The sequence below is a fragment of the Ambystoma mexicanum genome, chromosome 1p (genome assembly GCF_040938575.1).
Source record: "Ambystoma mexicanum isolate Mex_15411 chromosome 1p, UKY_AmexF1_1, whole genome shotgun sequence".
NCBI classification, from domain to species: Eukaryota; Metazoa; Chordata; class Amphibia; order Caudata; family Ambystomatidae; genus Ambystoma; species Ambystoma mexicanum.
In genome coordinates this window covers 432,735,257-432,755,772 of record NC_090921.1, presented here as the reverse complement: position 1 = coordinate 432,755,772, position 20,516 = coordinate 432,735,257, and the positions used below count along the sequence as shown (strand labels likewise).

General features: G+C 44.1%; 1 protein-coding gene across 1 annotated transcript in view; it reads right to left on the bottom strand.

Annotated features, from left to right (window-relative positions):
* PIK3R2 (phosphoinositide-3-kinase regulatory subunit 2) overlaps positions 1-20,516 on the bottom strand; it is a 486,396-nt gene that overhangs the window by 96,308 nt on the left and 369,572 nt on the right. Inside the window, exon 9 of the mRNA XM_069649253.1 lies at positions 5,886-5,984. Within this exon, the coding sequence (XP_069505354.1) occupies positions 5,886-5,984 (99 nt within the window). The remainder of the gene's footprint in view (positions 1-5,885; positions 5,985-20,516) is intronic.

Sequence of the window (20,516 nt, the reverse complement as noted above, 5' to 3'; positions counted from 1 at the left end):
CCTCCCTATTGTCCCCATGACCGAGGCCCAGGAACAACAGCATCTGCAGAGCTGCACAGGAACAGAAGCCAGCTGGAACCATTTCTTCTAACCAGAGGTACTGTAAAGTAAGAGAACTTAACTCTGTTGTGCAGCCTTACTTGCTCTCAGTTGAGACCTGTCTTGGTTACCTTGTAGAGTTGATAAAGCTTTGCCCTTCATAGGACTCCCAGCTTGTGGTCCTTCAAGTGTTCTATTTTCAAGAAATCATTTCTACAAACATGGTGCAAGACCTTACCTACCTGAAAAGAAGATCTCCAGCTCCCCTTGACATTTTGCAATTCACATTGGCTGTCCTGGCTCCCCGAGAGACTCCTCTTTACCTCTGACTTTGTGCTTTGGAAGGTGTTTAAAAGTAGTCGCCTGTTTAGGAGTTATTTGTCAACCTTTGTTTTATTCCTATATTCTATCTTTTACACCAAACTCAGTATTGCTCTAAATGTACCAGTGCTAAATCAATGTCCACAGTGTTCTAGCTATTTAAGTCACCTGAGGGTGTAGGAAGTGTGTGTGTGCCATCCCCAATGGGTGTCCTCTGATTTAGAGAAACTAGGAGTGTGTTTTGAAGTGTATTATAAGTGTTACATGTGTTGCCCCCTTTCTGAAGAAGGCTTATGTAACTGACTGTGAAATAAATTAATTGTTTTATCAAGAAACCTTGAGTCTAAGTGTTTATTTGGGTAACTGTATTGTGAAACGGTCACACCATTACTGCTCACATTGACCCCTCTTGAGATAAGCCTGGCTGCTCGACCACACTACCAACCTGTGCAGTTCAGACTTATACCAAAGGTTGGGTCCCTATTGCCAGGAGGTCAAGGTTATTGTAGGTCACCCAAAGGGTACTGTATACAATCTTACGTAACAGTAGGCATCTTTCATCCCTAATGTTGTCATATAGTCTCCTTTCCTGAGGAGTGGTATGACCTCCTGTAAAGTGGTCATCCAGAACCTTTGTGGTTTTACAGATTTGTTTGATGCCTTTAGGTCTAGAATAGATCAGTCTTCCTTTTTTTTTATTATTATTTTTTTTTTATTTTTATTTATTTTCTATTTTACAAAAGGTACCAGAACACCGGTCTTTACCTGTGTAAGGGAGAATTCTCATTTCTGTGCTAATTCCCTTCAACCTTCAAGACCCTCAGCTCTTTTGCTGAACTTTGGGACTTTTTAATTTTAACTCTGGAGAGAGTGAGCCCTTTTTCTCACTCTTGCATGTATTTTGATCTGATTTGGATGATCGGTTTCCTTTGTTTTTGGAGTCTGACAAACTCCATAGGCATCTACTTTTTTATGGTGACACAGCACCTTCAGTGCAGTCTCACAATGAAATCCTTTATATTTCTCGGAAGGTTTAAATACCTTTCCTTGTGAAAACTACTGTTCCCAAGAATAGTAAAGTGAAATGGACTACTTACCTTTTCTCTTTGTAGGTCCAGCAAATACCAACTTATGTGAAGTGCTGGGGGTTACTTAGTAGCTCATTTTCCTACTTACTCATGCAAAATGTTTTATGTTACCCTCACTACTTTAAAAGGCTCGTGGCAGTGGTTTAACTTTCCGACCATTATGCTTTCCTACCACAGGCTGAATCCTCAGCTGCAGTATAGCACCCATGGGTGATCACTGTCAAAATGGCCCGGTCTTCCCGTTTCACCATTTCGTGTTTGTGAGATTTTTCTTGGGTTTTACTCTGCGTGCCAAATCAGTTTTAAGCCCTTTGTTCATTTTGCCCTTGGTGGGTTTCAGTACTGAAAACCGCCTCTGGCTCCAGTGTGTCTGGCAGGGCAGGAAACTAGGGAGGTTGCCCCGCAACTCCCTGTCCTTAGTCTCCTTCGTTACCTGAATGCACAAAGTCCTGATTGGCTGGCTGACTGTCCTGGCAGGACATCCACCCTGCTGTGTTAGTGACAGTCCGGCGTGCATGAATGAGAGAAACCTGCATAAAAGGTGAGGCTCCTTGCACTTAAGACAGAGTCGGCCACTGGACGAAACATCCGAAGGAATCATGAAGCGAAGCTTGCTACATCCTCCTGGACCGCTGAACTGCCGGGTGAAGCCCTTCTGCTGTGCAGAAACAACTTTTCCGAATCGACAAGAGAAGCTCCGGAAAGGACGCCTTCTTCCCTTGGGTTAGTGTGAGCAACTTACCCTGAGACGAACTTTGCTGGAAGACCTTCCCCAACTGGCTGTACTTCTTTGCTTGAACTGAGTGCCAGGGGCCGAGAAATCCGTAGTCTAGTGCAATGTCTGCAAGCCGCCCAAAAGCTCAGGAGTCTGAGGACCCTTCAAAAGCAGGGCAACCCAAGCTCGAGTCACCTCACCAGAGTGCTGGACTCAAGGAGTGAAGGAAGCCCAATCGGTGTCCAAAATCTGTGGTGGTACTGTTTACAGCGCGCTGAAACCGTGAAGTGCCGCTGAATTGCAATGAGCCCATAGCTACCTCCGAACTGCTGTGCAGGAGTGCTCCAGACGTCCTCCCTCTTGTCCCCACGACTAAGGCCCAGGAACACAGGATCTGCAACACTGCAACCAAGACAGAAGCCAGCTGGATCTCTTCTTCTAACCTATGGTACAGTGCTGACTAAGGGGTACTTACCTCTGTCTGTATCTTGCTTTTCTAGTTGAGACTTGCAGTAGCTAAGTTTCTAGAGTTGATCTCAGCTCTAAACTTTCACAAGTGTAACAGCTTGTGGCCCAACAGTGAATTTCTACAACAAACTCTCTAACTTTGTGCAAGACCTTTTGCTATCCAAGAAATGCCTTAGCTCCATAGACTTGCTCCAATTGACTTTGGCTGACTGGCTCCCCGTACTTCTAGTCAATTGACGTTGATTCTAACTGTCCCGCACAGGTGATAACTTGGTTTTTAACATATTGCTGGGAAAGGTTTTATCTAGACTTCATTGGGAGATTTGAAAGTGCTCACATGCTCTGAGAACCTATTTAACCTTTTTCCTTCCCTTAGCCTTTCCTTTTTACCAAGCTTAGGATTTTACCAAGTGCAAAAAGTGATATATAAATGCAATTACTGTTCTAGTTCGTGAAGTCACCTTGGGGTGTAAGAACGGTTTATGAAGCATCTCTAAAGAGCATCTATTTGCTTTGCCTTGATTCTGAGAAAGTATTTTGAAGTGTATTTTTATTATTGGACATTGCCCTTTTAAAAGAATCCTTATTTAAAGTGGAAAGTTAAATAAATCATTATTTTACTAGAAAACCTTGAGTGTAAGTGTTATTTGGATACTTGTATGTGTGGATTTCGATGCTACAGCTCACATTGGACCCTCTTGAGATAAGTCTGGCTGCTCAGTTACACTAACATCTTGTGTAGTACAGACCTATGCAAACAGGCAGGTTACCTAATACCAAGAATACAAGGGTAGTGTAGTCTCCCACAGGGTTACTACTCCAATTCCTGCCTAACAACCGGTTTTTGAGGTAGTGGTTCTTTTGCTCCCTTTGAGAAGAATGATCCTTTTGAAGAGACGCCAAATGTTCCGATGGTACCATTCTTGATGTTTGACTTTCATGTGGCTTTGACAGCAGCTCAATGCAGTACCCACTCCTAACTGTGTCTAACACCCACTTGCCTGATATTATCCCCTCCCAATGTACAAGTGTATGATGTAATGCAACCCGCTACGGGGCTAAAATGTGCGGTGACTACTAATGGGGAATCACTTGGGGCATGCGGATGGCCCCCTCTGGGGGGCTGTTCTCTGCTGCGCGCCCTGCCTCTATGCTTCCGATGAGCTGCAGAAGAGGCAGCTCCTTGAGCTAAGGAGACTCGGTAGCGTGTGCTCCCTTGTGCGTAGGCGGGTGGGTCTTGTTGGCTGTCTATAAGGCCGGTCTCAAAAGGTCCCCCTTTGGTTAAATGTCCTTCCGGTAATTTGATCCGTCTTAATAATGTTATTTTCTTTTTTGACCTGCTCACGGGCTTCATCTACAGCTTATCCCAACTAAGACTCAATTGTCGAGTAAGTTACCCTGTGCATCAGGCTTAAAGCTTAACTCCCTAACCCATTAGTCTCTTAATGACAGTGGCGCCTGCTATTATTCTAGTACTTTTATCTGCAGCAGCTAGGGAATTTTTGTTAACAGCGTTAGCTGAATGTTTTGCCTCAGCGATGACCTTTAACATGGCCGTTTTAAGTGGTTCCGATGTCCCTTGGGTGAGGCACTCTACCTCGCCCCACAGGCCACTATTATATCATGCCATAAGGACTGCATAATTTAACATTTGTAGATGGTATGCAGCCAAAGTGGCCACTTTGCTGCCAAAGGAATTCATTTGAGCGCCCCCTCTTCCTGGCAGTAGTAGCAACTAGTTTACCTTGAAATGGCCACTAATGTAGAGTGGATCGCTGGAAGATGGTTTGTATTTTTTTTCACTGCAAGAGTCTATAGCTTTTGTTTGTACTAGGTTAAGAAGAGAATAATGAACATTCTTCTGAATACTCTTAAGTAGAGGATTAGATTGTGAGACTGGTTACCTCTGCTTTAAAATGTCCTCTATTTAAAAAAAAAAAAAAAAAATCTAACTATTTTTGTGTTTCTATTTTAAACCTGGTTGCCCCTCTGCTAAGGAGGTCAGTATAGAGGACAAGGCCCTCCGCTGGAGAGAAGCTAATGGGCGTTTATATCATCTCTGGTTCTGGACTAGTACATTCTTCTGGATTCATGTTATCTTCATAGTCTGAAATGAGCTCTTCATCTGAGTATTTCTCATCCTCTATAATGATGTCTTCCTACTCTCTGGGCTACTTCACCTGTTCTGTAGGTGTCCTAGCCTTCGTGGATCGGAGGACACTGACTGGTGTCTCCTTTGATCTCTTTGTAGGGATTTTTTCATAGAATTCCATAAAGGATTCCATCTACCCTAGTATTGATGCAATAATTTAATTTGACTGAGGTTTTCCCTGTGTCCCACTGTGATGTTCCCCCCCCTCCAAATGAGACAGCACCCTTTTTCTACATAGCAGCAGGAAGTGTAAAGTGTATCCTTCTCTTCGACATAATTGGAAAATAAAGTGTGATTCGCCTTTCGGAGTGATGTGCGCTCGACCTTTGGCTTTGACGATCGTTTCACTCCCAGTGAAATGTAGGTTTTGACCTCGATTGTTGTCAGATGCTCAACATATTGTACTCTAAAACAAAGACACATTGTGTTTACCGTCCAACCTTACGGCGGCAAAAATAATCTGACGTCAACACGGGAAAAGGATCATGGGTACCCACACACAAGAATAGAGATAGTGTTGCAGGTATGGCCTTGTCAATGCCAATTTACGAATTCAAGAACGCTTTACTATCTGCAGGCACTCAAAAGGCTTGCACAGGGTAAAGTTGCACTGGATCAGAACATCAAAAGTATTGATGTGGGCATAAAACACTTGTACTGTATGGAGAAAGAATGATTCGGAATACAGATCACAAACTTTGCTCTAAGAAGAGACATGTGATTCACAGAACATTATTGGCCGTCTAAAAACAATGCTCCAGCTCTTGCACTCTTGGTAAGAGGCTAGACGACACACCTTATCATATATGAAGTTTTTTAGGTTGGGGGCAGTAAATGGCTTCGACTCGAATGCACCATTCTGACAAATACCTTATTGCATTAAGTAGAGCAAATATGGGAATCTGAGCCTAAGACATCAAACAGAAGTTTCCCACCCAGGAAAAGGCTCCATATCTAAGAACACTTGTTTCAGGGTCGGAGCAAGAAGGAACCTCAGAAGAATGGCATCATGGGGAGACACTATCCCAAGGTGCGAGCTGTACTGAACACATGCAACAAACTCCGATTCAAAGCAGTCTGTACAATGTTTTATCATACTTACCTGAGCGTGAGCGTATACTCCCCTTGGATCTTACTGGAGGCGTCGCGAACAAGAAAGGTACCATCCGGCGTGTCCCGCAGTTTGTCGTTTACTTCCTCCCTGGATTAAATAAAGAAAAATTAAAAGGAGTAAAAATCAGAACAAAAACAGCAGTTAAACCTAGTAACATAAAAAGCACTATTAATTTCCAACCCTAATAAGAATTTTCTGCAGTGGCAGTGTGTGCTGTTCGAATCATGTACGCGCACAGCAGGCACACAATAGGCAGAACATCTGAGGAAGAACCACATGAGGCACTTTAGACCCGTTTTTGCAGAGGTTTTGGAGTACAATGCCCATTATCCATCCCCATAGACTACGCTGGCTATGGCTGGTGGGCAATCTTCCCTCTAAACTGTGCGCATGTGAGCTTGCCCAGCTTCCTTCTGGGTGCCGCTCAGAAGAATTTTAGCAGCACACAGACAATTCGCACCTATTCAAAAAGATGTAAAAAGGGACAAGCCACAGCAGCTACCTAATATTTGCTTTCTCTCAAAATGAAGATCCATTATACTAACTATTCTTGATATTCTGGTCTAACCTATTTACATTGCCCTACTATACAAGCTAGACCTTGAAAACCTAAAAAACCTAAAAACAGAACACACTGACAAGAGGTAGAAAAACGAATATGAAAAAGTGGCTAACAGAACATAACTAATATATGCCTGCACACATTAACCAAATTATCTTCCCTCCCCTCCGATGACTCCTATACTTGATTCTACCACATGACTAACTCCATCCAAGGCCGCATTCAGATATTACAAGTCAACCTTGACTCTGACTAACTTAGCTCTGCAAAAGGTTACCAGACTTAGATACTAGTCTTGTTTTCGGTTTGTTATAATATGAATGACGTTCAAGCACAATCATTTCTGTTACTCATGGTGCCTTAGCAAAAGCATTACCCACACTATGGAACCCAAGTTTCAGCTAAAATATTGGGTACTGACTGTAAGTAAGCAGGCTACTTGGATGTGTAACCTCATCCCATACGTCCTATTCTTTGTACATATGTCACACAAGCCCTTTGAAAAGCCCCCCTTGCAAGTTAACGCATTATAAAACTCAAATATTAATTTGCCCTGTAAGGATTTTGAGTAAGCGCATGTCATGCTCAGCGTCTCCTACTTTAGCATTGTTAACATTACCCTATAAGTGGAGAGCAACATTGCAATATCATTTACTTGGCCTGCAAAGGATAATTGGTATGGACTCTGCCTGGCATTATTCGTATATAAAATGAGTGCAACAATATTGAGATAACTAGAATGTTTTTCACACAATCTGCAACCTTTCAAAATGTTCAGAGTTCCATGGAGCATAGACCTTAACAAATTATATGTTAACTCGCTGCTATACAAAAATGCTCTCACTGTGCACTTGTATAATACGGTTACATGTCTTTATACCAAAATAATTTTTATAAAGAATGAACATATATTGAATATTTTATAACAAAATATTTCTTTTCTCTTTTCTTTTTGGGGTTCCCCCTGCCCCCAAACCCTAGTTTCCCCAACCATGAAAATCCACCCCAACCATTTCTCAAAAATATTGAACCCTTTTTACTGCAACCCTAAATCCATTCTCTATAAAAATGTTCATTACAAAATGTTTGATATATGTTCTTTAAAAAATATTCGATATAAAGACTGCATACCGTATATTCCTACCCAACAATTGAAAGGTGGGGTATGTTGCAAACAATCTTGCATGTACTTCATAGTAATTCTGCACATGCAGATGTATGACATTTTCTTAAACTGCACATAATATCATTGGGAGGCTTTCAATTGGATTTGCTTGCAAAGTATTGTAGGTATGCAAATATCCCAGTTACTGTTTTACTGCTACAATCCCTCACATTTTACAGAGCCCTGTCGACTAATATTGGAGGCTAGTACAGGAGCCGGGCATGGGAACGGGTGAAAGGGAACAGGAGAACACTCCCTCAGGGTGAAGAAAAAAAATCAGCAACCAAATCGGATGTTTTGACATTACAGTACAGTGAAGGAAATGTTTGTTTGTTAATGGATAGGAAACTATATTAATAGTCTAGGAAACTGTACCTTCTATGTCTGCCTATGCTCAGCTGCTGCAGGCTTTTCAATATAATCATGGGTTTGCATTTATTGCCTCTAGCATCCCCATGCATCTTGTTCAACTGAGAACAGTGAATTTCAGAGGAGTCCCTAATTAAAGAAGGTACTCAATAGACCTCATTATGAGCATGCTGGTCCGGTAACAACGGTGCCGGTAAGCCTACAGGCACCGTTGTCACCGGACCGGCACACTCCCAGTCTGCGTGCAGGTGCTGTCCCGCCCCCCGGGTCCGTCCTGGCGGGTGAAATGGCAGCCACTCGCAGACTTTCACGGAGGCACCTGCACCTTTATTTACGGTGCCGTTGCCCCCGTGTTCCCCATTCCCATTGAGTCCTGTGGCACTCAAATGGGAATGGGGAATATCCTTTTTCCGGCGCCCGATTACCCTGACCGGCGCGGTTAGAATCCCCCGCTGTTACAGGCAAGCCAGGCACTGTAAAAATTCACGAGTCAGGTGGCAGACTGCCGGTTTTACTGGCAGGGCTACCATTGGACTTGTAATGAGGCCCAATATGTTGTACCTGTGAGCATTGCTACTGTTGACTTAAAGGGCAAATATATGTAATTTTCTTCAATGGGGCACCAGAAGAAACCTCAGTAAGGCTCCTGTTGATTTTTGTCTAGGCTGTGGTGAGCAAGAGTGGGCAAAACTATAATCTGTATTATGTGCCCTGTAATTTCACTTCCTATGCCAGGGTTACAAGCAGGGTTTGTATACGATTTTACGCCATACTTGGAATCAAGATTTTTCAGGGAGTAAGAAAGTAGTTGGCTTTGCTAGTAGGGATATTTCATGCTTATTAAAATATGTTCTTTCCCTTTAAAATTCCTCGAGAACGGGCAGTAATATTCGAGTTTCTACCAATGCCACTGCTCCGCTGGTCATTGATTTGAAGAGAGATTGGTGGAGCTTTTTGCGCAGAAGCAGGGGTAGATTTCTATATGTTCATGGCTTCCTGTTTCTGTTGGGCACATTGACCTGTTTTTAAGGAGTAAAACGGCTGGTGTATATGCCTTATAGCTGTAAGCCCGGTTTTGAGTAAATGTCACAACTCACAAACCAACATAATGTGGATAGTGAGCAGAGGCCCAGGAATTCTGATCATCATATTCTGTGGTGCAGTTATTCTGATGCAATTATCGTCCTTCTACACATTATGAGAGGCATTTTCTCCTGGTCCTCGAATTACTCCATTAAAGTGGCACATGAACTTTTATTGGCATGTTTTCTGACACATTCCTTTCAGTTACAATTATTCAATTTGCAAAAATTGCATGTCGTCTGAATTTTTGACAGCCACATCAGCGATTAGTGATACTGTCATAAACATGAGTTGTTTCCCAATGGCATTAAGCACTTTCTGTATTGTCTGAGCAGTGCTGACAAACGAATAGCCACGACTAAACCTATTGTTTATCCTGAGCATGCAAAGCTTTTTTTGTTGTTGTGCATACACAGGTCTCTCTGCGCAGGAGTACTTTTGTTAGCTCTTATGGCATATCTTGGATTCTTGGACCGGTTGATAAGCTCTCCTTATAATCACTTATAAAATTATTATTTTGCCTAGACTTTCAGAAAAAGAGTTGTAAGATGCTCCTTTTACACTGATTTGTAAAGAATTGCAGTGGTTGGAAAGGGGAAATTGCCATTCAAACTCTTCATAGATGGTATGTCACTAACTACGCATGCTCAAAACGTGGATTAGATCGTTATTCAGTTGCACACAGGGAAAATAATGAGCGCACAAAACAAAAATTTCCACACTTAGAGAAAAATAATTAGAGGGAACATTGCTGGTGGGATATGTAGTCCAAAACATCCGGAGAGCCAAATATTGCAGATCTCCACTTCCGACCAGAGGTCAGCCACACACAATCTGTGCACTCAGGTTAACATTTTATTTTCAACCAATATTTTTCTGGAGACAAGAAGGGAGACAAGTGCAGTATGCATAGAATACCTCAAGTATTCACATATCCCAAGACCCAATGAGACAACTGAAGGAACTTTGTCCAGTTGTAACATGCAGCCCTGATTCTTTATAGTCCTTGCCTCAAAGATGAGCCCCCTTCACACCAAAAGGAATGCCATGGCGTGATTCACTGCAGTGTGCCAGATAAGACCGCTGGAAGTTAATCCTATTGAGAAGGGCTGAGAAACCCTGCAAACAAGTCAGCAGAAGATACAAGGGCATCGAGGGAGCCAGACTGACCAGCAGCTGGGCACGTGCAAACACACGCACAATTATAGCCAAAGCTGGGCACTGCGCTACCAGAAAGAGAACCAAATACATTTTAGAGTTTGAAACGTGTTGTCTTCACAGAAAGGGCGTGGCAAAATAAATTAATGTTATCTTGTGCCATCTAAATTGCCTGCCTTCAAACTGTACATTTCACGGCTGTTGTCCACAAAGCAGTGAATAAATACATTTCCCGTGGAACGACTGAGGTGAGGACTTGTTTTATTGTCACAGACCACATGAATTTGTAAAGCCAAATCGGTATCGTATCGTCTCCTTTTTACAGTAACAGATTATTCTTTGAAAATGTAAGTCTCAAATAAGCACGTTTGAAAATTAAAGTAAACTGCCATGGGTTTTCCGCCCCAGTGCCAAGGCCTTTTTTGGTGACTTTGGTATTTCACCATTCAATGCCTTATAACGTTTTATGTTTCATTAACCCCTTAAGGGCCAAGGACGAGGTATCTCGTCCTTGGCAACAGGGAGGCAATTCGAAGGAGGAGATACCTCGCCCTTGGCACTTAAGGGGTTAGAAACTCACTGTTGTATACTTTGAAGACTTTGCATTGTTAGTTTAAATTTTAAAATGTAAGTTTGAAAATTACACATTTCTTAGTGTATTTCTTTGTTAGGAGAACTTTTCACATTGCAGCCATCACGATATTCCCAAACTGTGTGCCCCATCCTCCCGCCTATCCTATTCTCCACCCTTACGGGGTCCCGCTTGTTACCGCCATTCTGTTCTACTAATGCGTTCTCAATTCCCAAACCATTTCAACCCAAGCCCATTTTTCAAATTTCTTCTAGCAATTCTTCAAAAGTTTTTCCGATTTAGCACCGATACCTGTGGCACAATACAGATGATAAAAAAACACTATATCAACTGGTATTTTATTAAAGGTCCAGCTTCTTCAAAAAAAGGTTTTGCTAACTAGACAACTGGACAACACCACAATTCTACATTGAACGTATCAGAACCTGCTTTTCACAAGATGCATCAAAACCTACTTGACAAAAGGATTGTACGGTTTCTATTCTTGTTTAATGCAGAAAGTGGAGTATGTCTTTCAAAATGCAAGTCAACATGCATTACTCTCACCTTGTTTGAGAGGTAATCGCACTTAATACTGGTTCACAAAAGCCCTCAGAAATTGACACATTGTTCCTGTACTCAAAGTTACAGTTTACTAAAAAAACTCCTGTTTAGATGGATTTCTAAACTCTTGCCTGGGGACAGAGTTTAGGAGCCCACCCAAGCTCTGCTGTACAGGGGATCCTGGGAGCTTACCCAACCCCCAATCAAGGAAAGCGTGGAGAGTGGCACAGATAATTCTCTGGAGAGATGGGTGGCGTCAGGGGTCCACAACGTGTCCACACAGTGAAACACACAATGATTATACTTCGACAGTAAATACAAAAATACTATATTATAAACCCAAATACACACTATGAAAAATGAATCAAGCAGGTAATATGTCAACCCTAAACAACAAAAACATATATACAGTCACAGTTAATACAATGCATACAAATGACCCCATACCTGCAAGGAGATGGTTAAGCACTTAGGTAAATGTATTAACAGTCCACAGGAATGCAAGCCCTAACTTTATAAGTCCAACTCTAAGTTGAATGGGGCCTTGTGCCCAAAAGTTCAAAGTACCTTTAAAAGTTGGGCTAAAGTTAGGAAATGTTCCTGTGGGTGTGAAGATTGATCCAGAAGTCTTTCAAATGGATTTACAGGTAAGTAAAGGACTTTTCTTGGCTCTTATAGCACTTTTCTCAGACGTTCGAAAAGCAATGGAATGGAATACAAATCAAAGTTCTATACAAACTTTATAATGGAGGCGATAGTGGCACTGGTATGTGTTGAGACTGCTCACTGCCCATACTTCGATTTTCCCAAAAGACATGGCAAGTCAAATGGGGGTCAGTGGAGTTAGGTTTTCCTGTGTTGGATCCAGTAGAAGATGCCCAGGAGCTGCGGGTACAAGCAAGATCCTGGTCGGGTCCAGGAGTTCAGTGCAGATCTTTCCATTGAAGAAATGCAGCAGACACTGATGCAGGACTCTTCAGTACACTCTATGTGGGATGGCCGGTTCCAGTGACAGTCACTGCACAAGGGCGACAGCAGGCGTTTCAGTAGTCCCAAACAAAATAAACCTTTCAGAACAGAACCCGTTGATGCTGAAACCTTACAGGAAGGCGAATTCTAGCACTACCTGGAGGCAACCTAAGCTCTGAGTGTTAGCGAGAAGTTTCAGTTTAGTGCTAAATTTCCTCCCACCTTAGACGCCCCCAGCTCTTTTGCTGAACTTTGGGACTTTGCACTTTTAATTCTATGTGTTTTCTGTGATTCTTTTGACTTTGCCAGACTCCAAACTCCATATCATCTTTACATTGTGACCAGCACCTTCGGTGCAGTGGCACAGGGAAGTCCTAGATTTCCCAAAGGTTTAAATACCTTCTCTTGGTGAAACTACTGTTTCCAAAAGCAGAGAAGTGAAACTGCCTTTACTTACATTTTTTAATTTTCTAGACCCAGCACATACCATCCTGCAATAGGGTGGTGGAGGGGTTACTTAGTATCCCTTGTGTCTAGTTTCTTAAGTAACATTTTTATGTTAACCTTTCTACAATTAATGGCTGGTGGCTTTTTCTAACGCAGGCTGCAACTGCAGTAAAGCTCCCCTGGGGACCCATTTGGTCAAAATGGCCCGGTGGTCTTTTTTTGACATTTCTTGAAGCAAGAGGAACCAAGCTTGAGCCACTTCAACAGAGTGCTGGACCCCAGATGCAAGGAAAGTCCATATTGGTATCCGAGAGACAGCAGTGGTGCTATTTGAGAGAGACGCGAGGAGCTGAAACCGCGGAGTGCCGCTGATCTGAAGTTTGTCCCATTGTTGCCGCCGACCTTCCATTGGTAGTGCAGAAGTTCCCAGACATCCTCCCTCTTGTCCCCACAGCGGTGGCCCAGGAGCACAGGATCTGCAGACCTACACAGGAACAGAAGCCAGCTGGAAGCAGTTTTTCTTCTAACAAAGGTACTGTAAAACTAAGAATACTTGTCTCTTGTCGTGTAGCATTGCTAGCTCTCAGTTGAGATATGTCTTGGTTGCCCTTGCAGAGTTGCTTGCAGCTTTGCCCCTCACAAGCCTCCCAGCTTGTGGCCTTCAGTTATTTCATTTCTACAAACTTTACTAAAAACATTGTGCAAGACTTTTACTTACCTGCAAGAAGATCGCCAGCTCCCCTAGACTTTGCTCAACTAACATTGGCTGTCCTGGCTCCATGAGAGACTCTTCTTACCTCTGACTTTGTGCTTTTGCCTTTCCCAAGAAAAGCGTTAATTTTCTTTGCATTGGAGGGTTCAAAGAGTACTTACCAGTTCATGAATTATTTGTTAACCTTTGTTTTATTCCCATATCTAACCTTTGCACCAAACTCAGCATTGTTCTTAATGTACCAGTGATAAATCAATGTCCACAGTGTCCTAGCTATTTAAGTCACCTGAGGATGTAGGAAGTGCCTGTGTGCCATCCGCAATGGGCATCATCTGATTAGAGAAACTAAGAGTGTGTTTTGAAGTATATTTGAAAGTTTTACATGTTTTGCTCCCTTCTAAAGAAGGCGTATTCAACTGACTGTTAAATAAATGAATGATTGCTTTATCAAGAAACCTTGTGTATAAGCGTTTATTTGAATAACTGCCATTGTGAAACTATGCGTTACAACCTTATAGCTCACATTGACCCCTCTTGAGATAAGCCTGGCTGCTCAGTCACTCTACCAACTTGTGAAGTTTATGCTTACATCAAAGGTTGGGTTAACTACTGCCAAGAGGACAAGGCTGGTGCAGTATCCCACAGGGTACCGCATACAATCTTGCCTAACAGTCACCAAGGTAAGGATAGACTGGGATGGACTGCCTGAGCAGATGAGCAGCTACTACTGCCAGTACCTTTGTGAATACCCATGGTGTTGAGGCAATGTCGAAGGGGAGAACCTTGAACTGTGGGTGTCCTCTATCATGAACCAGCATTATTTTCTGTGTGCTGGCAACATTGAAATATGAAAGTATGCATCTTTCATGTCCAATGTGGCCATGTAATCCCCCTGCTGGAGCAGGGGATTACATGTCCAATGTGGCCATGTAATCCCACTGCTGGAGCAGGGGATTACCTCCTGCAGTGTTGTCATCCTGAATTTCTGAGGTTTGACATACTTGCTCACCGACGCAGGTCTAAAACAGGGCTCATGGTGAGATCCTTTTTGGGTACAAGGAAGTACACTGAATAAATAACCGTGTTTTCCTGGAGAATGGGGACGTCTTCGATAGCCCTTTTCCAGCAGGACCTGAACTTCTTCCAGCAGGATGCGCAGGTGTCCTGGCGAAAGACATCTGCTTCTCGGTGGGTGGTATCGAGGGGGCTTGAGAAACTTGATACAGTAGCCGTGGGCAACAGTCTTTAGTACCCACTGGTCTGATGTAACCCCCCCCCCCGTCCCAGGCGGGGATGAATGATGACAAGCGACCCGACCAGGTAAAGCGTCGGAGAGGACCCGTACCGGTGAGTCACTGAGGTGGGAGCCAGGGAGCCTCCATGAGTAGAGTTCCTGCCTCTACCATTGCCCCTACGAGGGACTCTTTGTTGGTATTGGTGGCTACTAGATGAGTCTTGCCTCCACTTTGGTGTAAGGGTTTGGCCGTGATATGGCTAAGCGACTTTAGTCTTTTGTGTTCTTCCTTTGCCGTCTCCAGCGTGTCATCAACAGCGTTCCCAAAAAGGTTGGAGCCCTCCACTAGCTTGTTGATCAGAGAGGCCCGAGTTTCGGCTTTAAAGCCGGAGTTCTTTAACCAGGCGTGTTTTAAGTAAGGTCCCGTGAGCTGGGGCACGTCCAGCAGTCTCAGCAGAGTCCAGGGTGTTCTTCAATATGTTATGGGTGACTTGTCTGCCTTTAGCAAGAAGTTTGATAATCACCATGCACACCTATTTTGAGTGTATATAGTAATGATTCAAAGTAATTAAGTCAGGAATAGTATGCTATTTGAGGTACAGGGGAGAAGTGCTCAGCCTTGATATCTAGGCTGGAATACATACATGGAACAACAGTTTCCTATTTAAGGAAACCGGCGTCCCCTGCACACAGTGTGCAGGGGACGCCGGTTTCCTTAAATAGGAAACTGTTGTTCCTTGTCTGCCTTTAGCCACAACCACCAGCAGAGTTATTTGGTGGGCTCTGGAAAATCTTGAAGACTATCCTGAACTATGCCCCATTGGACATCACTAACTTGCAGGAGAGTGGTATTTGCGATCCTCGTGGAGTAGGCCGCAGAGGCGGTGACCAGTTTACCCAGGGCATAAAGGTTTCTACAGTCTTTCTCCGGAGGGGCTTCCGATGATGACAGTGGAACCCTGCCCTCTTCTCAGTGGTAGTGACCACCAAAGAATCTGGTGTAGCATGACCACTTATGTAGAGGGTCTGAAGGTGATGGGCGGAATACATTTTCAACCTGGTTGACCGCCCGTGTGAGACCGGGACAGCAAGGAAGGGGTCAGGCGCCTCTTTATAGAGTTTAGGAGGGGATGGCTTGACTAGTCAGAGCCTTCTCCTTGAGAATATCCTCCACGAAGTTGGAGTCTGGACTCGACTCATGTGTTGCAATTTGGAAATGGTCGGCTGCTCTTTTTAATGATCGGCTGCTCTTTTTTAAAAGGGCGTTAAACATCTGGTCGTCAACAGGTGACAAATCCCTCTGTGGAGGAGAAGGGAGTACTAGGCAGATGACGACCGGGTCAGGGGAATGCGTTGGTGATAGTCAAGGGCCCTGATCCTCCACCTGATGCTGATCCTAGTCTGGGTCTTGATCAGCCGTGTCTTGTGCACGAGGATGAAGGTCTTCATGAGTATCCTCTTGTGATGGGTCCTCTGGGACATCCAAGATATCTTCCTGGTGTCCCTGTGCAGAGATGGGTCATTTCTGTAGTTTGTAAGGGACGGGGCAGGAGTGCTCTTCCCTGGGTCTTTTTGTTGTAATGTACCGGGCCACAAACTGGGCCATTTTGTCCATGTATTGCTCAAACCTCTCCCTAGTCCATAGGGAAGAGGCAAAAGGGTGGAAAAGGTTGCCCAGGAGGAGGAGATTTTCCGAACAAGGCCTTAGAGAGGCTTGGGGGCTTCAGAATTCTCCTCTCGATGAGAGGGGGTGCCATTGTGCTCCGTGGCCACCGAAATAGCCGCAAGGATTTTGTGAATATTCGACAGTTGTATCGAAGGTCTTGACGTGCCTGAAGGTGGTCAGTGACTCCACCGAGGCCTTGGGTGCTTGTGCGCCTTTGGATGGTGTGTCGACAACGGTATGTTTTTTAGGGTGCACTCCCATTCCAGAGGGATGCCTAGTCGCATGCCACGAAAGCGGTTGCGTGGAGGGTGACGAAACGTGAGGTACGGCAGGTGCCGTCGAAATTTACAGAGGCCCTCTTGGCGTGGTGCACTTCAATGATTCCGTCAAAGAGGCCTTAGGGGTTGTGTGATTTTGCACCCATGGTGCGTGGGTGCCCTCGTTGCTGGGGTGTGATCAACCCATAACAGAGCCTGTGGCCCATCTGTCAGGGCTGGGGAAGGGCATTTGGGAGCCTGCATTTTCCACGGAGAGGTCAATGGCTTCCAATTCAGAGTCATGGCTGCCGACGGATTCCTCGTCCGAAGCAACGATGCCAACAGGGAAAAGGCTTTCGGCCTGCATAACATAGGCCGCCCACCGTTTAGTCCGCCCGTCTGTCAAAAGAGCTTACAGGCCTTGCATCAGCGCTCGTTGTGGTCTCGAGGAAAACACTGATTGCAACGGCGATGGGTGTCCTTCCAAGGAAACTTGCCGTTATACGGCGCGCAAAATTTAAAGGGCGTCTTCTACATAGCAGATGGTAGCGGCAGCCAGACCAAGAAGAGAAAGAGAGGGATAAAGGAAATACATTTCTTAGAGATGAATAAACCCAGGGCCCCACTCGCCCTACTGTAAGGGTCTGGCCGGTGGGCCGAGGCCACGCGGTTGACAGTCGTCGAGCAGTTGAACAGTCGCTGAGCAGTTGAAGACGTGGCTGGCGGCCGGAAACCCACGAGGCGGTCGTCGAGAAGATTAGTAGGAAGACTAGACGTCCATCGGTCGTGGAGACAAAGTTAGCAATATAGAACACTTGCGAGCTCCGCATAGGCGACCAACTAGGGTGGCGGAAAAAAAACAATCTGAAGGACCTCGATGTGCAAGGGTTTTTGGGTACACTACACGTTATGTTTGGGATAGTGTTACAGTCACGCCCATGTCGACGTCCCCTTTCGATCTTTAAAAGAAAGCTGCAATACTCTACGATTTCCACTAGATGTCAGACTGTATGCACAGCATGCGATTCTAAACGGATTCACAAGCAGCACAAATAGGATTTACTTACCTTGAATAAGCTGACCTTGAAATAAGCTGTGTGCATTCTTAAATAAGTATTCTCAAAGTCTTACTTTGCTTAGAAATGGTCTCGCAATTCTAACAGAAAGTAGATGGAAGCTTAACTTACTCAACCTGTGAATTGGTTTCCCCTCTTCTCAAAAGGGGCGTTAGCCTGTCCAGTAGAAGTCTGCCTAGGTCATACTTAACTTTTAGGTTACTGGTAGCTTCTTACAAATGTATATAGAGGTTTTACTTAGCTTGCATAGCGGAGTGTCATCCAAAAATAAGTTAAGTTACTGCTTCCCTTAGCCTGTGAACTGAAAAGCAACTGTAATTGAATATTAGACCCCAAGGTCCAACTCCCCTAGAATAACTTATCCAGAATCAGAGTTATAGGTTTTTACTGTTCCTAGAATAAGTGTTCCACTATTCAGAAAAGTATATTGGCCAGTTGATTTACTAAGTGATTTCTTGCTGCGCGTCACTGTATAACTGATAGGCTCTACTACCCTTCTATTACTGTAAAATAATCTGAAAGTAATGTATGGTTTTACTCCCTAAGAATAGGTGTGCCCTATACTGAATGTGTATACAAAGGTCTGACTTCCCTAGAAATATTGCAAGATTCCTAAATAAGGTCTGTGCTTTGGTCTGAATTTTAAAGCATAGTGTTGTGTTTTTTATAGTGTGTTTATATGATCTGTGATCATACTTATTTACCCTAGATTTACCTTCGTCTACTTGTACGTTTACAATACATAGTGTACGTTTTTCTTTGGACCATATGTGTGCTACAATTTTTGTACTGATTCCACCGCCCTCTCTCCCTCTTAAGTTATCCCTGGCTGCTCCCTCTACGCTACCCTGAACTCAGGTGGTACAGCCTTATACTAAGAGTGGAGTCTTTTACTGTCTCAGTTGAATGGTTTTACTAAGCCCTTAGTTGGACTTTAGAAAAACGGTCCTAACATTAACTTACCTCACTGACTCAGTTTTCCCTTGAGACCACTGCTGGTGTTCCGGAATCCATTGAGGACACGCTGTTCTATGCTTGGTCCTGTCGAGGAAGGACTAGGGTTCACGTATGCAGAGGTCACTTTCAGCCAGGATTTAGTTTTGGTCGGTCATGGTGCTTAGTAATCTGTTCCAGACAGATTCCAGTAGAACAATCAAATGAAGGGAGTTGAAGACTTCTGTAGGGCAGACCATCTCTGGACACCTCTTAGGGTCAAAGACTGATTGTTGCAATAGGAGTCACCACGGTCTGGTGGCGACAGCCGATCCGCAAAGGATGAACAAAGCACAGCTTCCATTCATGTAGAAAGGATGAAAATGCTGGAGCATATGTCATGTTCCACAAGTTGGAGATTCTCAAAGTTCCCAGGATGTACTCAAAACGGCGACTGTTGCAGCATGGTAGCTCTGTAGTAGCTGGTATGTCCACTGGTTAGTCCAGAGACGCTTCTGAAAGCTCAGAAGGCACAGAGCTTCAAGCAGGGGGTGTAGAAAGGTCCAGCGGTTGAAGCACCAGCAAGGATCATCATGAGATCAGGACTGAGGGGTAGGGCTCTACCAGGACAGCACTGGAGTCTATGCTCGTCGACTTTGCTAGGGAGAATGTTCCGCTCTTGTGCCAATTCCCCTCAACCTGTGAGACCTCCCCTACCCCCCAAGCACTTTTGCTTGACTACTGGGATTTTTTTGCTTTACTCTCCTAAGTAAGTGGGACTTTTTACCACTCACTCATTCTTTTGCTCTGAGATGGGAACCCTATTTTTCTGCTACTGTATTCTTCTTACTTTTAATGGAGTCATGCTTTCATCCATGTATTTCTCTACAGGCATCTGTAATGCATTTTTGCAGCACATAGCACCCTATGTGCAGTGTTGCTGGGATGTCCTTTGGGCTACCAATTCTGTTTTTTATTACTCTTTTCTAAGAACTTCTGTTCCCAAGGATAGTAAGATACTCTGTTATCTTACGTACCTTTCTTTTTGTGGCATCAGCGCACACAACCTTATGTGGCACACACAAACTTATGTGGAGTGCTGAGGGGCTACATTGTAACAACTTTCCCACTGCTCCTGTAACTTGTATAGTTACAGCGACAGACAAACCTAAATGGTAGCAATGGATACCTTTTTACCATGTTTGTGTTTCCTACTCGCAAGCTGTTTCCACAGCTGCATTACAGCACCTATGGGTGACAATTTTTCCAAAGTGGCCCCAATCATCTTTTATAGAAATTTTTCGTGTGTTTTCCTTCTTTGACCTTATTCTACCATTCGAGGTGGGTCCTCCGAGTTTTGCCTTGCCAGTATCCCTTTGTGTAGCCTGCCTAGGTTCCAGTGTGTTTGCTGAGACAGGATGTGAGGGAGGAGCCCGAAACATCCCTGGCCTTGGTCTTAGGATATGCCTGGCTGTAACCAGTTTGAACTGGTGATTGACAGGTCCATAGGACTGAATGAATGGGTTCCTGCATAAAAGGAAAGGCTTTTGGGACAGAAGGCTAAATCGACAACTGGAACTGAGGCTCCGAATATGTGCTATCTCTGTGCTCTGGCTTTTCTGCATGCATGTTTTGAGAGTTCTGAGTGTGGAATGCTGTGAGTGAGCTGCTATGTGTTCTATTAACAGTTGGGAGAGGCTCGATGTGCCCATGGATGTTCCTGTACCTTCCCTTATATCCTGTGCTACTAGATACCGGCTTGGGATTGTGCTATCGCCACAACCTCCAACTACAAGAATAAAGCATATTCATTTTATGCGTATGGCTCTACGCTTACTTAACCTGATTACTTA